The sequence below is a fragment of the Panthera uncia genome (assembly GCF_023721935.1).
Source record: "Panthera uncia isolate 11264 chromosome A3 unlocalized genomic scaffold, Puncia_PCG_1.0 HiC_scaffold_11, whole genome shotgun sequence".
NCBI classification, from domain to species: domain Eukaryota; kingdom Metazoa; phylum Chordata; class Mammalia; order Carnivora; family Felidae; genus Panthera; species Panthera uncia.
The window spans coordinates 5,760,309-5,779,849 of NW_026057578.1; the positions used below are offsets into that span (position 1 = coordinate 5,760,309).

The following is a 19,541-nucleotide window of genomic DNA, read 5'->3' on the forward strand; positions in this document are numbered from 1 at the left end:
GAAATGTCAGAAGTAAAGAAAAAAAGAGCATTAACTCTTTCAGTGCATTTTGGGGGGTACTTTAGGTTCATTGAAATGTTGCCTTGTGACAAGTAAACACAAACTGGAAATAAAGGGAACATGTTCACAGCAAGCAACTCAGAGACGAATAGCAATCCTGAAGGTAGTGAATTCCGCAACAGAAACTTCCAGGAGGTGCTACATTTATGTACGCTGTGCGTCTTGAGGCTCTGAGGCGGACGGCCTCCCGTTTTGAAGAGGGGGCGACAGTGGGGCTCAGAGAGGTTAAGTCACTGGTCTGGAAGTGCACAGTGCAAGTGTCCGCCCTGGGGTTTGAGCCTGTTGATTTTGCCGGGAGGCGTCTGCCTGCCCTTGATGAGCTTTGGTTCCTCCACAGTCCTGTTCAGTGTTTTCTGACAACTCACCAGGTGCCTGCTGAGCCCTGCCCGGGCCTGCCTTTGTGCCGGCGTCGGGGCTGGGCCGAGACATGGTCCCTTTCCCTACCGGCTGATCAAGCAGCAGGATGTTGATGGCATCTGGTGGCCTGGGGTCGCTGGGATGAGTTTTGGGGCTGGGCTGGCCTGGACCGGCCTCTTCAGCACGGTGGACGCCTGTGGCCTGCGTGCCCACACCCTGGCCCGTGCCACGTTCTCCTGCGTAGCAGGAGCTCCCTGCTCCCTGCCTCTGTTAGGGAAAGATGCTTCTTGATTTTTCCCCCAGAGCAAAAAGAAAATTGCAAGTAAATTAAGTTGGCCCGCAGACCACGTTCCCAATGGGCTGCAGAAATGACCCACCGCCTCCGAGGAGCCCAGCTTGTGCCCTGTCCCCCTCGCCTTGGCTGGGTGCGCTGCTCTCCAAGGGGTATCCCTTGGCTCCTCAGGAAACTGTTTGCAGAATAATGCCCCCCCCCCCCCCCCCCCCCCCCCCAGGCCTCCGATGTCCGTGTCCTTAATCACCAGAACTGGTGACTGTTTCCTTACATGGCCAACGGGACCAAGGCTGCCGATGGAATCCAGGTTGCTAATCAGCTGACCTTAGGATAGAGAAGCCTGGACGGTCCAGGTGGGCCCAGCGCCGTGCTGTCATCACGTGGGTCCTTAAAGGGGGCAAATCTCTCCCCGAGCGTGGTCAGAGGGGCGGCGAGGCGCGATGTCGCTGGCTTTGAAGCTGGAGGCGGGGTGGGGCGCACGTCGCGAAGGCGGGCTTTTCGAAGCTGGAAGAGACCAGGAAACAGAAGTCCCCCTGAGCCTCCAGGAGGAACGAGGCCCTGAATTCGGCCTGTGATGCACTTTCCGAGCTACAGAGCTAGAAGCTTATAAAGTGGTGCTGTTTTCAGCCGCCGTGTTTGTGCTGATTTGTTGAAGCAGCCACAGGAAACCCAGCCACCGTGTTTGCAGAGCGGTTGACTCAGCAGACGGATGTGCCGGAACACGTCCCCCCGAGGCCATCACGGAGCTCTGGGTGGGCTGCGGGGCAGGGCAGGGTCTGCAGCGGGGACCAGCCTGCCCGCCGCGTGGGGAGCTCTGAGCTGAGCTCATCGGCTCTGCCCGCCGCTGGGCCCGGAGCTGGCCCGAGAAGCATGCGGGGGGATCACGGGGTGTTCAGAAATAGGGTGGTAAGCCGGCAGAGCGGCCCCGACCCCCAGATTGACCCAGTATTGTCATTAGCTTCTTTGGCCTCATGTAACCAGTTTTTAAGTGTCTGTTCGTTTTCCTTCTCGAAGAAGAAAGGAATGGTTGCTGTGCTTGGTAAAGCTTTCAGAGTCGGGTTTCCTGACCCCCCAGGGGCCCCTGGATGGACTCCAGTGGCCCTGCAGACCATGTGCAGGGGATTTGCAGGGAATCTTTTCTGGCAGTTGGATCCATCCTTTTTCAGGCTTCTCAAAAGGGTCTGTCATGCCCCCTAATTAAAATCCAGCAACCGGGGCGCCTGGGGGGCTCAGTCGGTTAAGCGGTTAAACGTCCGCTCAGGTCATGATCTCGCGGTTTGTGAGTTCGAGCCCCGCGTCCGACCCTGTGCTGACAGCTCGGAGCCTGGAGCCTGCTTCGGATTCTGTCTCCCTCTCTCCCTGCCCCTCCCCTGCTCACATTCTGCCTCGCTCAAAAATAAATATCCAACAACTGGATCCCTTCCTTTGCATTGGAAGCCTCCTCTATGCTGGCCCTGGGGATGGGGGTTCAGTGGGGAAAGCCCAGCCACCGTCCGTCCTCGGGATTTGGGCCAGGCTGGAGGTTGCTGCCGCTCCCAGGCACACTTACTAACAGGCCTGAGAAGCAGGGGGTGGTGACTAGGGACGGATGCATTGGGGGAGGGGACTTCAGGGAAGACTGTCCCCCGAGAGCTCTGGGACCAGCAGGTGCCCTTGAGGCCTGGCTGGGTCGGCTGGACCAGGGTGACCCAGGGAGCGGGCACAGAGACTTCTGGCGGGAGGTGATAGGGCGCCTTCGAGGGGAGACATGGTGGCTGGGACCAGGGGACGGCGGGGCTGGCAAGGTGAGCCATATCAGGCTCTTGGGAGCCCCGTCTTGAGTTTGAACTTCATCCAAAGCAAATTTGGAAGCCTTGGCAGAGTTTTAAGCTACGATGGGGGGTGGGGGGGGGGGCAGGGGTGATGAGACGATCATTCTGGCTGTTCTGGGAATGGCGAGGAGCAGGGTGGGGTGTCAGAGTAGGGACCCCCGTTAGATGTCTTTCCATATCAGCCAGGCAGGAAGCACGGACAGATTCCTTGCCAGCCGACACGCAGGTGTGCGTCAGGAGGGAAGGAAGAGGGACCAGGCCTCAAAGTCTTAGAATTCGACACCCGGTTTCCCCCACTGCATCCTCCCCAAACACTCATCGGGTCTCCATTTACATAACCCACAGGACGGGGCTCTCACTACCTCACGTGGCACCTCTTCTAGCTTGCTTGCGGTCTGCCTCCTTCCCGGGGCTTTCTACTTCCTGGCCCTTCTTGAAGTTCACCTAAACCCTTCCTGGACATTTAATTTAAAAGCCATAGCAAGGCCTCCCCCCACCCCGCCCCACCCCAACAGACTTGGTAAACCAGAATGGCTGAATGTGTGAGTACATTCATTCACACCTTTTGAAGTGCTTGGCCCCGCGTGCTGGGCTGGGAATCCTGCTCTAGGGCCCTCCAAGCTGAATTCTCTCTCATACGCAGCCCTTCATGTGCCGGGGCGGGGGGGGCACATGCTCCAGCCTGCTGTCCGCCACGGAGCTTTCTGTCCTGCAGGCTCATCCCCCCCTTCCCCCCTACATACACCCCAGAGCCTTCTGCTCGTGGACGGTGTGGTTGGGGATGGAGAGCCTGGGTCCCTGGCCTCCCTTCGACTGTCTTCTCCCCACCCCCCTGGTAATTAGGCAGCTCCCCCAGATGACCTGGGCGGGGGGGGTAACTCGCCAGCCGCTCAGGCAGGGGCGGGTGGAGGCGGATGAAGCCGTGTGGGGTTCGGGGGGATAGGGCAGACCAGAGGGACAGGGGCGCTGGGAGTCACCTCTTCTCCCCTGTCCTAGCCTTTCTGCTAACACGCGGTCATCTCGAACCAGGACTTCTGACCGCTTTCTCCCAGAGCAGCCCAGCGATCCAAGGAGGCCCGGAGGTACAGTGCAGGCGTCTGGGTCTCTGGTGGCAGGGCCGGTGCCCCCCCCCCCCCCCCCCCCCCCCGCCACTTACACCTACAGCTGGCCTCACACGCTGCTCGCAGCCTTGGTCTGTTGGGCCTTGGGTTTCAACATCAAGCCAGATATCATTGCTTCGCTTTAAGACGGGATTGGGGAAAGTGGCACTCAGGCCGACCCTCGCCCTTCCTCTGCTCATGGCAGACATTACTAATCGATGCTGGCACCTTCTCCTCGCTGAGCCTCGCGTGGCTTCGGATCCTTCGTTACCCAGGGCATCGGGCAGCCAGCAGTGTGAGTGCTCGACAAAGCTTCGTAGCCGCGCCCCTGTCCCAAGTTAACGCGCTCAGTCCTCTGTCTTGTTCGGGCTGCTCCACACGTCACTGGGCTGAGGGAAGGCTCCTCCTCCCTCCCCTCTACCTTCCGGCTCCCCACAGGGAAGGCGGGGAGGGAGGCCTGTGCATTGAAATTGCTGCCTATGGCCACGGGCGTTGGTTGCCACAGCAATGGAGGCCATCTTTGCATTTCCGCTCTGCATTCCAGACAGCATTGTGAATGGTCCGTCGATTTCTGGGGCTCTTCGCTGATGGCTCCCTTGACCTCGACCGTCACGTGTCGAGTGCCACTGGGCCCTCCAGAGGACCCCTGCAGCCGGTTCCCTCTCTCAGCCCTCCGGCTGCCAGGCCCAGAGGTGGGGAAGGGGAGCCCGACCCCCCGCTGCTGCTCTGTCCTCCCAGCCACCCCTCGGAGCTCGGTCAGCAAGGCCCGCCTTCTCCCCCATCCACACTGCCTGCTGCTGAGCCCCGCTCACCCCTCCTCGCTCCTGGAAGGTTCTGGTGCCTGGCCCTCTGTCCGTCTGTCGGCTGCTGGGGCTGTCAGGGTTCTCGCTGACCTTCGCGGTCACGGACGGCACGCTCCTCTCTCTCCTTCTGCGTCCTCGGGCTGGAGCGTTCCTCCTTTGGGTGCCTCTCTGGCGGACTCTCGCTCCCTTTCGGTTCTCGTGCAAATGTCACTTCCTCCCAAGGGCCTTCTGTGAGGACCCTCCCTCGCAGGGCCCCCTGGCAACACACCCCCTCTCCGGCCTTACTGCTCTCCTCGACAGGACACAGCTCAAGCTGACCCACTGATTGATCATCTGTCTGTCACTGGAAGGCGTAGGCGCCCAGGGCAGGGCTTTGTTGTGTTGGCGACTGTGGCTCTAATGCCTAGAACAGTGGCCGCAAACTAGTAGACAGACCCCCAGGAACAGATGGCATGAGTCAATGAATGAATGAGGCACCAGGCAGTGAACCTGTGTCCCCCCCCCCCCCCCCCCCCGAGGTCATTTCTGTAGTCCCGACTATCTGTCGTGCTCAGTCCAACGCAGTTTTTCTCACCGGTTTGTAAATCTGTAAAAACTGCCTTCCTGGGCGCCTGGGTGGCTCAGTCGGTTGAGCCGCCGACTCTTGGTTTCGGCTCAGGTCACGATCTCAACGGTGTGTGAGTCCGAGCCCCGAGTCAGGCTCTGCACGGCCAGGGCAGAGCCCGCGTGGGATTCTCTCTCTCCCTCTCTCTCCGCCCCTCCCCCGTGCTTGCGTGCTCGCTCTCAAAATAAATCAATAAACTTAAAAACAAAATAGAAAATAAAAATTGCTTTCCTGGACTATAAAGATATGTATAAAATCGGGAATATTCACAGAGGCCGACGAAGGTGGAAGTCACGTGCGATTAACCAGGCCAGCCGTGAACACGGGCTCGTCACCTAAGCGTTTCCGGAAAGCCCGTCTGAGACCGTTTTCTGATGGCTGTGCCCTCTGCCGCCCTCGCCCTGCCCTCCCTCCTCCTCCTCTCGTCCAGTATTGCTCTGCCAGCCCGACCCCATCCCTCCTTCTCCTTTGTCCTTCCCATCCTCACTCCCGCCCCCCTCCATTTCGCTTCAGATTTGTTCTCCGCCTCGGGGTGGCCCAGGTGGCCGTATGTTTGGGGTGTCTGGGACAGCGTAACATCTCGCAGGTGTCCGAGGGGGTTTCCCGATCTGCTGTGGCCGCCACATGTGACTTCCTAGAGAGCCGCCCCACCCACTTCCCAGATGGGGAAGTTGAGGTCCAGGGAAGGGAATTCAGTGATACCCTTTTTATCTGACTATTTGTCATGAACCTAGAAGCCACACGGGGAGAATTCTCGTGAATCAGAGGAAGGCGGAAAAGTGGTGGACGTTTCGCTTCTTGCCAAACGGGCGTGTCGTGGGATTTGGAGGAAACAAGGCATTCGCTTTAAATGGCTGAAGGGTGTCTGTGTGAATGAAGTTCGTGGGGAGTGTTTTTTATTATCATTTAAATTCAAGTCAGCAGCGAAGTCTGGGCTTCAGGAGCAGGCCCCTCCCTCGCAGGTGGGCCGGAAGGATAAGGATCAGCAGCTTGTCGCTATGAGCCGAGTGTTGTGCGAGACTGATTTGAACGTTCGAGGCCGCCCCAGTAGGCACTGGATCCTCGGCGAACGAGGAGCCCAAGGTCTGGGAGAACCGGGATGTGACTCCAGAGCTGGAGGGGCACCACCCCCTTCCCTGGTCCACACCCACTGGTCAGACTCCACTTGGGAGCCGGTGCGCTCTGGGGTCTATACCTCCGGGGTCTGTCCCTGGGCTCCAGCTGACCACCAGCCCCACACGGGGACGCACCTTCCTAGGTGGGACCCGCTGGGTGGTTTGGCCGCAAGTCTCAGAAGCACAGATCAAGTGGCGTCAGCCGCCAGGGAAGCCATCGGCTCGCGGCGCCAGGGCCGGGTGGGCGTGAGGGTTGGTTGGTCCACAAAGTCAACGACAGTGGAAGCCCGGCTTTTTCGACCTTGCCCTTCTGGGTTCCGAGTTGGCTTCTTCTCAAGGCTGTGGCCGCGTGGAGCCATCAGGCTTCATTCCTCTTCTGCTCCCGGGTGATGGGGGGGAAGAGCTGAGCACCGTATCCCATGCGTCTTTCTTAGGAATCAGGAGACTTTTTCCAGAAGCCCCCAGCACGCTTCCATCCACGTGCTGTCGGCTTGGATCGGGCCGTTCGCTCTTACCTGAACCAGTCCTCACTCCAACGGTGGGAAATGAGCTGGTGAGCTCAGTCCTGGGTTCTCAACCAGGGCGGGGGGTGCCGGGAGCACCTGAGGCCTCCAGGAGGGCCACTCCCCTGGCCATCTGAGAGGCCTGACCAGGCAGCGGGAACGGGGTACGTCTGGAAGCCTCCCAGGTACGGGCCAGGTGAGCAGGCAGCCCCGGTTCCTCCTTGTGTCTCTCATCCACTGGTTTCATTACCTTCTGGGACACTTAGGCCTGGAGACATCACAGCAATGGACAGAAGCTGGGGCACTAACCTCTCCTTTAGTTGTGCATTAATTACACAAATATCAGTGGACACTGGGCTCTGGGGATCCAATGGTGACCTCGCAAGACCTTTTTGAAGGGGCGACATTCAGACAGGCTTCAATATCAAGTAGATCCAGACATACAAAGATCACAAGAAACATTTCAGGTGCAGAGAACAGCAAGTGCAAAGGCCCTGAGGCAGAGACAGGCTTGGCATTAGATTCACAGCACAGAAAGAAGGCCGGTGTGATTAGAGCTTAGTGCTTGATGCTTTAGGAATCCGGGTTCCATAGGACCTGACAGGCCAAGGGCAGGAGTTGAGAGATGTTGCTCGAAGCATGCTAGAAAGTTTTAGGTGGGAGAGAGACAAGGCATGGTTAAGGACAACGATCCCTGTGGCTGCAGGATAGAAGATGATGTTGCAGTAGCAACAGAGTGAGTGAGTGTGTGAGAGAGAGAGAGAGAAAGAGAGAGAGCGCGTGCGATTGAGAGAGAGAGAAAGCCGAGGGTTTCTGCATGTTCACAAGTGCTGAGGCCCTAACCCAAATGCCAACAACCCTTACATACTTCCGGAAAACCCCAGCGCATAGTTTCGACTCCTCAAAGCAGCCTCGGGAGAGTGTTCTTCTGGGAGGTCAGTGGGATCGGACTTCCTGCCCTCTCCTTTCTTCCTGGTGGTGGGGGCCTTGTCCCAGGCCCCGTCTGCGCCCCCTCGCGCCCTTTCTTGCAGGGTGAGCCTCGCCAGTGGGCGGGCCTCACGGAAGCAGACCCCTTGAGCGGGCTCCTGGGGCCAGCGCGGCGGCCTGTGGCCATAGTTTGAATCCCGCAGGGAATCTGGGCCCGTGTCTGCGTCTGAACAACACGCGTGGACAAAGACACCCAGGGTCCGCAGAAGGGTCCAGAGCGTGGCAGGAGCTAAGGTGGCGCGGGAGGAGGGGGAATGCGGGCACGTCTCGCGTGGGCCGTTCGTCGGGGACGGAGATGAGTTTTAAGGCTGCGGGTACTCGAACAGCTCCTGTGTGCGAAAGGTCGCCTTCCAGCTTTCTGAGTCTGACCGTGCTCACACCATTGCCTGCGACCGAGGGAACCCTAACGCGCGCGTGTTTCCTTCCCTCCCCGCCCCCCTGCCCTGCACCTTTGCTTCCCGTCAATGCAGAAAACAGCAGCAGTGACCAGAGGCAGGCCTGTAAGAAGCACGAGCTGTACGTCAGCTTCCGAGACCTGGGCTGGCAGGTAAGGGCGGTCGGCTGGGTCTGCCGGGTTGGGGGGTGGGGGGGGCTCTGTGCTGGGCTTCCCCCAGGCTCCCCCGCCAGGGCGGTGAGGGCTGTGTCGCACCCGTACGGTGGGTCGGGTTTCTCACCTACTCGCCTTGAGACTCCAGCCTCAAGGGCCCTCGCTAGGGTAGAGAATCCAGGTTAAGGATGCAGGGACGCCTCGTGAGATCCAAGAGCGGGAATGGAGTCAGGACGCAAAACAGAACCAGGAGCCCCAACGCTCCGGACCCTGAGCCTCGTTCTCCACGTGGGCTCCATTTCCATCCTGCGGCTGGCTGGCTGCTCTCAGACGCGGGGGAGCCCGTGTGCCAGAACGCAGCTGCCTGGAGGGCCCACCTCCTGCCCTGTCTGTCCCTCCCTCCCCCTTCCGTGATTCAGTTGTGTGGGGCAGGGAGTTGAGGAGCCAGCTCGGGTCAGGTGCTTGATCCTGAACCGGTCGGCTGTTTGGGGGACGAGATCATGTCCTGGGACCATGACTGCTCCCTCCGGAACCATTCGGATGGAGTGGGGTGAAGGGCAGGGGGCGTATCCTAGGACGGGCATGAGGGTCATACGCTGTCGTGATTGTTTGTGAGTGTCTCCGACATTCGGGGCCCTCTTCCGGGCACCGGAGATGCAGCCGTGAGCGTTAACAGTGTGCCCGCCCTCGTGGGGCTCGGCTCCCCGATGGGGCGTTGAGATCACCAAGGCCACCGACTTCGTTCTCTCCTCAGTGAACTTGTGGTTCGGTGGGCGAGGCCAGATCCTTCCCTGGGGATGGCTCCCAACCGCACCTTCAAGGCCAGCGTGGAGCCCTCCTCTGGTTCTGGCCCTCGTACCCACGGCTCCCATGCTCCACGGGGCACCCGGCCGGGCTGGAACCGAGCCCCAGACCCCACTGCTGGAAGAATCCGTGGGCTTGAGTCAGTGAGGGGTGTGGGTATTGCTGGGACGGCAGTGCTGCGCTCACCCGACCGTAAAGGCAGGCACGGCCGCGCGTCCTTCCCCAAGCCGCTCGCGTGCACCGGGCGGCTGGGCTGGCTCGTCGACACTGTCCTGTATCTGTTCTCCCCGTGGTGGGTGATTATCAGTCTGTGCCCCACGTGGGCGAACTGGCCGACGGAGACTTCGCCGAACGCAGACCGCCAGCGTGTAACCACCTGGCAGTCTGGTGGACGTCCCCTCGGTCGTGCTTCTCTGCGCCACCTTCCCACAAAGCCGTGCGAGCGTCCGCTCCGGACTCAGCCCAGCCCCCGGGTGGGCTTTCCTCCATTCTGCCTTCAGTGGGGACCGTGACAGCACATCATCACCTGTTTCTCCTGCTCCGGCAGGACCCCCGCTGCGCAGGACGGAGCGGGGCCGGGTCTTTGTGCCCGGGAGCGCAGAGGGTGGCCCGCAGGAGGCAGTTTGGACGTGGAGGTTAGCGGGCCGTACGGGGCCCTCGCTCGCCCTGATTCGCCCTCTCTCGCCCGCAGGACTGGATCATCGCTCCCGAAGGCTATGCTGCTTACTACTGCGAGGGGGAGTGTGCCTTCCCTCTGAACTCCTACATGAACGCCACCAACCACGCCATCGTGCAGACGCTGGTGAGTGTGGCCCGCCCGCCATCGGGGCGGCCGGACCCTGCCTCGGGCTCCCCCAGGCTGGGGCCCCCACCCCATCCCGCCTGGGCCCCTTCCTCCATAAAAAAAAAAAAAAAGATTAAGAATCCTCTTTTACAACGGCATCGGCATAACAATGTGTACAACAACCTCTGACCCTAAAGTTCATGTATTTCTCCCAATTTTGAAAGAAGCGAGAACAGTTTCCTGGACTCCTAAAGGCATCTCGGACAACGGTCACTGTGCCTAATGGGGAAGTCGGCCCTGGTCCTGCCTCTGTCTGGGGGACTGTTCTTGGCTGTCCGCACGTCTACCCCACGTCCATAGGGCCTTCCCCGACCCCCCAAATCCGCACTTCCTTTGGCTCATGCTGGCTCGAGAGCCTGTCCCCTTCCTGAGTTCACGTCTTTGCCTCCTACCCTTGAACTCTGGGGGTTCAGCCATCCTAGGGCGTCTCCTGAGCATCTCCTGCATGTAGACCCGGACTGGGAACAGCGGCCACCGCAGGGAACAGCGGCCACCGCAGGGAATGGCACAGATGGGGTCCTTGCCTTCAGGGCCTCGGTTTCCAGGGAGAGAAACGGTCAAGTAGACAAATGAGGAAGCCTGAGAGGAGTAAGGGACAGGAAGGTGGCAGACGGGACGATAGGACAGAGAGATGGGGTGGAGGGGGGCCTTTCAGGTGGAACTTCCCTGGGGTCACTGGAGGATTCAGTGTGATAATAAGCTAAACTCTTACCAGGGTGCCCAGCACTGGGACCCCTGGTGCGTGTGATTTTTATTACTCTCCTGAAAACAGCAGTAGTGATAAAAATTAGGAACTTGGTTCTTCGGTGTAGAATCTGAGGCTCAGGGGTCTTGATTATCTAGCTCTCTGCCATGAACGTTATTGGGGCCTTTCCTGTCAACCGGTCGTCCTCCCTGGCTTGAATGCTCCTGGTGACAGAGAGCTCCCTCCTCAGGGCCATCCCCTCTGTCCTGCAGTTCTGTTTGTGATGGACTTTTTGGCTTCTTTTGTTTCAGAATAAACGTCTCTCTCTTCCCTTGTTACGTCCTGGAGAAAAAGCTCCTTTGGTCCTTTCGCTTGGGCCGCGGTCTGCCCTTTGAAGGAAGGCCTCTTCTTTTTAGCAGTGCTTTTGCAAGGTCCTTCCTCCCCCAGCAGTAAACTCCAGAGCCCTGTTGAGGATTGTAAGTCCTCGGGCTGGAAATGAATAGTGCCCCCACCCTGTTCCTTGGCGCCCACGTGCCCCCTAAGGTCCTGTCCTGAAGCCCCTGGGAGGTGCCCCGGGGGTCTCCCGGGCTGCCACGGGTCTAGCTCTTCCCTCCGACCCCTGCTTCACGGCCCACACAACAGGAGCCTAGCCGTCCTGTGACCACCCGCCCCGTCCGCTCGTCACGAGGAAACTCTGGGATCAGAGCGAGCCCTCCGATTATTCCGAAAAGATGCTTCTGTGGTCATGGTTAAAAGGGGGGGTGGGAGGGGCGCCTGGGTGGCTCAGTCGGTTAAGCATCTGACTTCAGCCCAGGTCATGATCTCACAGTCTGTGAGTTCGAGCCCCGCGTCGGGCTCGGTGCTGACAGCTCGGAGCCTGGAGCCCGCTTCGGATTCTGTGTCTCCCTCTCTCCCTCTCCCGCCACTGCTCACGCTCTGTCTCTCACTATATAAAAAAAAAAAAAAAAAAAAAAAAAACATTAAAAAAATAAAAGGGGGTGGGGGGAGAAGCCTTGCCTGCCGAGAGTCCTAGTGAAATACAGAGGAAATGAGCTGATGTCTGGGATTTGCTTTCAAATGATTCAAGGGTGGAGGTGGGGGGGCGGTTAGATGTGTAAGGTTTGAAATGGTCCGTCATAAAAAGTTACCAAGTGCGCTGGCTCATGTCAGAGGTCACAGGCTGGAGGCCTCTACAGGGTGCTTTCCCTTGGCATGTGCTTGGAAACCTGAAGTTTGACATAAAAACAAAGTTTGACATAAAAACTCCTGGCCTGTCCCGGGCACTCGGCACATTCAACTCGCTGGCTTTGGTTGGCCGCGGTCAGCTGGCCGCGTCCGCCCTGCGGTCTGCCCCAGCCCTCACTCTTCCCTCTCGTCTGACTCCCTGCCTGCCTCGCTCATCCGGGACGCTTGTGTGGCCCCTTCGGGCCCGGGGCGTCGTTTGCCACCAGCCCTGGTCTCTGTAGGGTGCAGAGACTCCCACGAGCACGAAGGGCAGTAAACCTGAGCAGCCAGCCGGCCTCTGTCTTCAGTCCTCCCTTCCCGACCTTCTTTCCTGATGATGTCCAACCAAGCGTTCGCCCCGTTTTGTCCTCTTCACTGTCACTACTAACGAGGCAGGACGGCCTCGTATCGTTCAGATCTGCACCCTCCAACACGGTAACCCCATTTACACGTGGCTCTTGAGCACTTGAAATGGGGCCAGTCTGAATCAAGAGGCGTCGGGACTCTAACACACCCTGCGGGCGCCTGGGTGGCCCAGTCGGCTAAGTATCCGACTTCGGATCAGGCCATGATGTCTGGTGAGTTCGAGCCCCACTCTGGGCTCTCTGCTGTCAGCGTGGAGCTCGTTTGGGATCCTCTGTCCCCCTCCCTCTGCCCCTCCCCCCCTCGAAAATCAACATTACAGTACGATACGATACGCACTAGGGGTGCACCTGGGTGGCTCAGTCGGTTGAGTGTCCGACTTCAGCTCAGGTCATGATCTCGCGGTCTGTGAGTTCAAGCCCCGCGTCGGGCTCTGTGCTGACGGCTCGGAGCCCGGAGCCCGATTTCGGATTCCGTGTCTCCCCCTCTCTCTGCTCCTCCCCCGCTCATGCTCTGTCTCTCCCTGTCTCTCCCAAAAATAAATAAATATTTTTAAAAAATTTTTAAAAGAAGGTGACGGACATCTGGGTGGCTAAGTCAGTTAAGCATCCGACTTCAACTCAGCTCGTGATCTCACGGTTTGTGGGTTCGAGCCCCGCATCAGGCTCTGTGCGGACAGCTCGGAGCCCAGAGCCTGCTTCGGATTCTGTGTCTCCCTCTCTCTCTGCTCCTCCCCCGCACATGCTCTGTCTCTCTCTCTCTCTCTCTCTCTCTCTCTCTCTCTCTCCCCTTCAAAAATAAATGAAAACATTTAAAAAAAAACCCAAAAAATAAAATACACACTAGTTTTTGAAAACTTGGTACCCAGAAAGAGCACAATACGTCATTAATGATTCTTTACGGTAAGTATGTATTGCAACGGTAATATTTTTGAAACCCTGGGTTAAATTAAATAGATTATTTAAATGAATCGTACATGTTTCTTTTCCATCTTTTCACATGAGGCTGCTAGAACATGGGAGATTACATGTGTGCCTTGCTTTCTCCTTTTCTTGGACCGGGCAGGTGAGCCCGGGGGTCAGCCACCTTTTTCCGGACAGAGTCAGGCGGTAGATGTTTTTAACCTCGCGAGTCCTACGGCCTCTGTTGCAGCGACTCAAGTGTGCCAGGTGCAGCCCTAGGTGCCGATAAAACTTTATTTGCAAGAGCAGGTGGTGGGCAGGATTCGGCCTGCGGGCGCACTCTGTCCCCACTTGGGGCAATTTTGCCGCCCCCCCCAGGGGACATTTGACAGGTTCTGGAGACATTTTTGGCCGTCGCGGCTGGGGGTCGAGTGCCCCTGGCCTCCCAGAGACCCCGCCAAGCCCTCCGCGCTGTACAGGCAGCCCCGCGGTGGAGACCCGCCCGGCCACGCGCTTCCCAGCTGAGTGCTGTGTCGACGTCGGTACTCTGGTTCCCTGCCGTGGGAAACGGGCCCTCTCAGAACCGAGCTAGTCCCGTGTCCGCCCGGGAAGCGCCGAGGGCGAGCCCCGCGCGCGGTCGTTGCGCGCAAGCCACGCGTGAGCCTTCTAGAAACGAGGCGGCCGGGGGCGGGGGGCAGTGACGCGACGCGGCTCACCGCTGCCGCCGTTTGCTCGTTCCAGGTCCACTTCATCAACCCGGAGACGGTGCCCAAGCCGTGCTGTGCCCCCACGCAGCTCAACGCCATCTCGGTGCTGTACTTCGACGACAGCTCCAACGTCATCCTGAAGAAATACAGAAACATGGTCGTCCGGGCCTGTGGCTGCCACTAGGCCCTCCCGGAACTCAGATCCTCGGGGGCCACGTTCTTTTGGGATCCTCGGCCTCCCGCCACCCCCTGCCTTGGCAAGGCACCAGCAGACCCGCCGCCCCTCGAGAGGCCTGTCCCGCCCCCGTCCCCAACCTTAACAGTGTAGGCGTATCAAGGAATTTGGGAGGTGAATGCCTTTTGATCAGGTTTTCACCGGCCTCCTATGGACAAGATCCTACAAGCTGCTGCAGGCAAAGCCTGAAGGAAAACAGTACATATGTAAAGAAAAATTGCCCGGCCGCGATCATTGGCTGTGAAGTCTCTGCCGTGCACTGACTCGTTCCCAGGGGTAATTAGGAGCGCCCTTCAGCCGGGCCCCCCAGCAGCGGGAGGAAGGGGGCGCAGCGAGGGGTGGGCGCGTTGTGTCTGTGCGCAAGGAGAGTTAACACAGAAGTTCCTGTAATAAATGTCACAATAAAACGAATGAACGAAAATGGTTAGGATGTTACAGATATATTTTCCTAAACAATTTATCCCCATCTCTTGGTTTACTCTGGTTTCGTAAACAGAAGCTGTGGCCGGGGGAGGATGGGGGGCCCCCCCCCCCCCCCGTCATTCCAGTCTGGTTTCATTCTGAGACTTGCAGAGGCCCACTGTTTATATAGACTTGCCTAAATCTAAGATTTAGCCGGGCAGGGAGACAGCAGATTTCTGCTCGCAGGAGGGGGGGTGTTGACCTTGAAGGAAAAACATGTTCAGCTGGGTGTGTGTGTGTGTGTGTGTGTGTGTGGTGGCAGAGATTAAAATAGCCATGTGGAGTGCTGGCAGACTTTGGAACCGGTTTCCCGGCTCTCCTCACGGTAGGAAACTCGATGTGGCGTGCCACAGTGGACGGGACAGCCACCGGGACAGCACCTGCAGCCACACCTGGAACTCTAGCCACCATGGCCCCATTTAAAGGAGTGCCAAGGAAGCCCAGCTCTAGATCGGGGTGGGGTGGGCGGGGGTGCTGGCCACCGCCCCGGGGGGCTCCCCCGTTGGGCCGTAGATGGACAGCAGCGTTCTGAGGTCTGGGCTCCCAACTGGGGCCCCCGGTGGCCCCTGTTGAGGGCTCTGCAAACAATCAGCTCCTTGAAGTAAGGAGCAGATGACGTGGTTTAGACCTGCTGGATGCCAATCTCAGATGGAAGGATCTAGAAGCCGCTTTGGGAGTGACGTCCTAATCGGGTGTTCCAACTCCCAAGTTGCCATTTCTGATGTGGCTCTTGGTGTGAGCCTCCCTTCCCTTGGCCAGTGGGTCCCCTAAGTGGCTGTGCACCCAGCCACTAGCTGCCACACAAGCCTTGGGGAGCTCTGGGCAGTCTAGAGCAGGGTTATCCACATGAGGCTTCATCCAGATGAGGCCTGTGCCCCTGGAATCCCATCCAGCAGGGGATTGTTTTCTCCGCCTTGATTAAGTTGGTTCCTGGAAACACCGGAGCCCCCGTTTTTATCTTCTTTTATTTTTCTTCTTCAGTAGCTTAGGCTGCAGCCTTCACTCGGCCCGGTCAGTAGGGAAGACTCACTGTCTTTGCTGTGCTTTGTTTTACCTGTTGGCAGATCTGGGGATTTTTGTGTGATTCCCTCTAGGTGCAAGTTTTCTGGCCACTTGTACCCCACCTGGCTTCTGGCTCGCATCGTCTGTACATTGAAACATGTAAATAGTTGTTACAAAACAAAGGAAATTATTTATGTCCATCGGAAGCTCACTTTACACCCTCCTTCTTCGGTCCCTCGTTCAGGATGATGAGTTCGCTTCCCCCCCCCCCCCCCCCCCCGGCCTGTTTGTTTTCTTATTTAAGACTATTTATTAACGGTCAGACCATTGTACCTTCAGCTGTTGCATAGAGCGGTCCTCAGCGAATTTTCTGTACAAATAAAATAAAGAGGGTTTTTGCCTTTTCAATAAAAGGAGACATTTGGTTCTGATTCTTGGGGCCGTGGGTGTCGGGTTCTTTCCCTCTTAACTCCCGGACGTCGCCGCTCCCTTGGTTTGCTAAGAACTCTCCGCCTTGGCCCCCACCATCAGCGCGCTGTTCATCAGCCGGGCCCCGGGGAGAGCGGGGCGCTCGTCAATACTTGGTGCAGCTGTGTGGGGCTCCAGGCAGGAGGGATGGAACCGAACCACAAATGTGAGCCGGGGAGGCTCGACTACAAAGATCCTTGATTGAATTACAGTGCAGCTGTCAACAGCTGTTTCAGAGAGGCGGGGGGGGGGGGGGGGGGGAAGGGGGGTTTTTTTGGGAAACAAAGTTAAAAAATTAGTCCTCCCAAAAAAAGAGAGGCACAAGAAGGAAACAAAAAAGGCAGGCTGGGGGGGGGGGGGGGGCGGGCGGGGACGTGCACACCCAAAGCCGAAGCAGCAAGGGCCCCGTCGCCAGCATTGTCCAATGCAAATTGTTTCAGTGGTTCGGGGCCAGGGGGGTGGGGGGAGCTGTTGGCTCTGGGCTCGAGCCGGGGAGGGACCGACCGGTGGGGGCCCGGGGGAGGCAGCCAGGGGCCCACCTCCTTGCCGTGCATGCGGCAGCGCTCAGCCGTGCAACATCACCGGTTCCTTTGTCACGTTCAAGTGCACCCAGAGGTCGCCCGGTGGATGTTAGGAGCCCGGCTGTTACTTGGCCAGACGGCCCGCCCTTCCCCGTTGCCTCAAACGAAACAACCGCTCCCGGCAAGTTCCAGCCCCCGGGACCTCCAAACCCTCCTGTCACTGTCCTGATGCGCAATCTAGCGTTTGTTCCAGGTCCAGGCCAGAGACCGGAGCCGCACACCGGAGGGCTGGATGCGCCCGCGGACGAGCCTGGCTCCCCGCCCCGCCCCCCAGCATGGTGTTGATACCTCTTCAAAAAGGGAGTTCATGGCCGTCATGGTTTTTGAAAACTAGAAGGTTGAGGGTGAAAAACACATTCCCCAGTTCTGGCTCCTCTTGAGAAACGGGCAGACCTGTCTGCCGTGGGCCGCATTCCTGCATGGAGACTCTGGCTGGAGCCAAAGAGCGCTCGTTAACCACAGTCCTCACTACTCCCAATCGTCTGTCTCGTGAGGCTGTTATTCATAAGGGGTGAATATCAGTTGCTGTTTTAATCATTGCAGATGGCTCTGGATTTGTACCCACATGTCTATTAAGAGCAGGAAAGTAAAAGCCACACCTTCCGGAAGAAGCCGAGAGGCCAGTCTCAGAGCGACCTGCTGGCCCGCCTCCCCCGTCTGGCACCTCTTTGGGCTCCCGTGGGCAGGGGTGTTGTGGCCAAGGCAGCGCACGTGAGGTCATTTGCCTTCCCGGTTTCCACCCCTCTTGCTCACTTTCACCTCTGAGCGGTTTCTCATCGCCTCCTGTCCCGCCCCTGCTCTCCGAGCACCTGCGTCAGGCACCTTTGCTCCCGCGGCGCGGCCTGAGGTCCCCGCTGGCCATGCCGAGCAGGCGCAGAGAGGTGAAGGCGTTTACTCGAAGTCCCCAGCCACCAAGTGCCGCGATCAGAATTTGAGCCCCGCAGCCTGGCCTCCACCGAGATCACCGCAGCTACGATCGCCCGGGGGTGCTTGTAAAAGCGGGGTCTCTGAGCCCCCCGCCCCAACCTTCCCAAAGGCCCCCGGGGCCGTGTGTCAGTCCCCGAATCCGTGCCGACTTCCTGGACCACAAAGGGCAGGCCCGGGGTCTCCCTGCCGTTTCCAAGCCGCCCGAGACCTTCCTTTGTGAGAACTCTGAGCGCAACACAAAGCTTCCTCCCTGGCTGTGGCCGGCGGCCTCTCCCGCCGAGCGAGCGAGGCCTTCGCTCGGAGCCCTCCCTCGCCTGCTGGTGACGGACCGTGTGTGGGCCCTGCTGAGAGGCTGGGGGTGTTGGCCGTGGCCACTGAGGCCATCTGCTCGGAGAATCCTCACATGTACGTTTGGAGTCCTTCCCTCTGTTCAGATGTTTCGGGGAAGGTGAGCGTGTTCGTGTCCCGGAGCTGCCGTAACTGATGACGACAGTGGTGGCCGAAAACAGAAGTGTTTGCTCGCAGTTCCGAGGCCAGGAGTCAACACTCAAGGTGTCTGCAGGGCTGTGCCCTGTGCAGGGACTTCAGGGAGAGTCATTCCCAGCGTCTCCCAGCTTCTGGGGCTGCTGGCTCCCTCGGCTGGTGGCTGGGTCACCCGTCGTCACATCTCTCCGTTTTCCTCTGGTCCTTCCTGGGCCTTTTGTCATTGCGTTTAGGATTCGCTGGATAATCCAGGACGATCTCATCTCAAGATCCTTAATTACATCTGCAAAGACCTTTTTGCCAAATAAGGTCACATTCGTAAGGACGAGGCGTTAGGCTGTGGACAAGTCTTTTCTGAGGCCACCATTCATCCCATTACGGTGAGGTTCCTGTCTTTCTCCCACGGCCTTGTCCCCTTCTGCCCCCACGACGTTCTGGAGCCTACCAGAACTTCCCAGCAGCCTCAGTTAGTCCCAGCCTGCCTCGTGCCACACGTGCTGCCGCTTTCTGCCCCATCCCGTGGCTGGAGAAGGGGCTGTGGGAGCCCAACCCCCGCTTCCCCCCACTTCCCGCCCTTGGCCCATGCACGACGGGAGCCACCGTCCTCCGGTGGGGCCGACGTGGCACAGGGATCCAGGAGGAGTAGGTAGACCACACACAAGGATGACCACGGCCAAGGGCAGCCAACCCGCGCTGCCCTTTGCGGGAGCGGGGATCACTCCGAGGAAGCACAGCCTTCCTCTTCGGCCGGAAGCATTCGTTCGCTCGTTTGTTCATTCACTAGTTCATGGCATCACCATGCACCAGCCCCGCTACGGCCACTGGAGAGGCAGGGGACGAGGCAAAGCGTCCTCACCACGAAGCCTGCATCCGGGGAGCACGGGAAACAAGTCGTAACTGACGCCGCACCGTGGCCGCGTGGACCCCCTCCTTCAGGCAGGATAACGCAGATTCTGTTACGACTGGGTTGGAATGGCAAGTAAGTCAGGCTGAATCCCATCCATTTCTTACCTTCTGATTTTAAAAGACGTGAGAACACCTTGGGGGCCCCTGACAGTGCCGTGAGCCCTGGGCACTGTCCACCGTGCCTGATGGACAAGCTGGCGTGGACCGTGAGCACTTTAGTGGCGAGTAATGATGTGTATCAGGAAGGAACAGTGAGCAGGGGAAGGAAGTGGGGGGTTGGCTTAGCTTGGCTAAGCTCCTCGGACGGAGTGGTCAAGGAAGGGGTGGGCCCCCGAAGGAAGGACAGAGCAGTGGAGTGACTGCAGGGAAGAGCATCTCTGCCTCAGGGATCAGCACGTGCAAAGGCTCCGAGGCCCCAGTGGAACCTGTCCTGCCTCCTCATCTGCAGAGGCTGGAGGGGGTGAGCCCCGAGGCCCTTCACCAGGCGTTTGGGGTGAGAAGTGACACTGGTCAAATTCACCGGTGGGGGCAACTGGCAGGACACTCACTCACCTGCTCTGGGGGAAGTCCGCTGCTGCTTTCTTACAAATATCTGTTTGACGTGGAGGAGAGTTCTCACGCCACAGAGTCAGAGGCAGTGCGTGTTGGGCAGAGGGACCTGGGGCCAGTTATTTAGTTAGCTGTGGGATCCCCGCTGTGGGCACGTCTCTACCTTCTCTGTGACCTCAGTTTCCTCCTCTGTGAGATGGTATGGTGCCCACCGAGATAA

General features: G+C 58.8%; 1 protein-coding gene across 1 annotated transcript in view; it reads left to right on the plus strand.

Moving 5' to 3' along the window:
- BMP7 (bone morphogenetic protein 7) overlaps positions 1–15,820 on the plus strand; it is a 91,039-nt gene extending 75,219 nt beyond the window's left edge. The window contains exons 5-7 of the mRNA XM_049650583.1: positions 8,103–8,179; positions 9,675–9,785; positions 13,743–15,820. Coding sequence (XP_049506540.1) covers positions 8,103–8,179; positions 9,675–9,785; positions 13,743–13,892 — 338 coding nt within the window. The 3' untranslated portion in view covers positions 13,893–15,820. The remainder of the gene's footprint in view (positions 1–8,102; positions 8,180–9,674; positions 9,786–13,742) is intronic.
- The last annotated feature ends 3,721 nt before the right edge of the window (positions 15,821–19,541 follow it).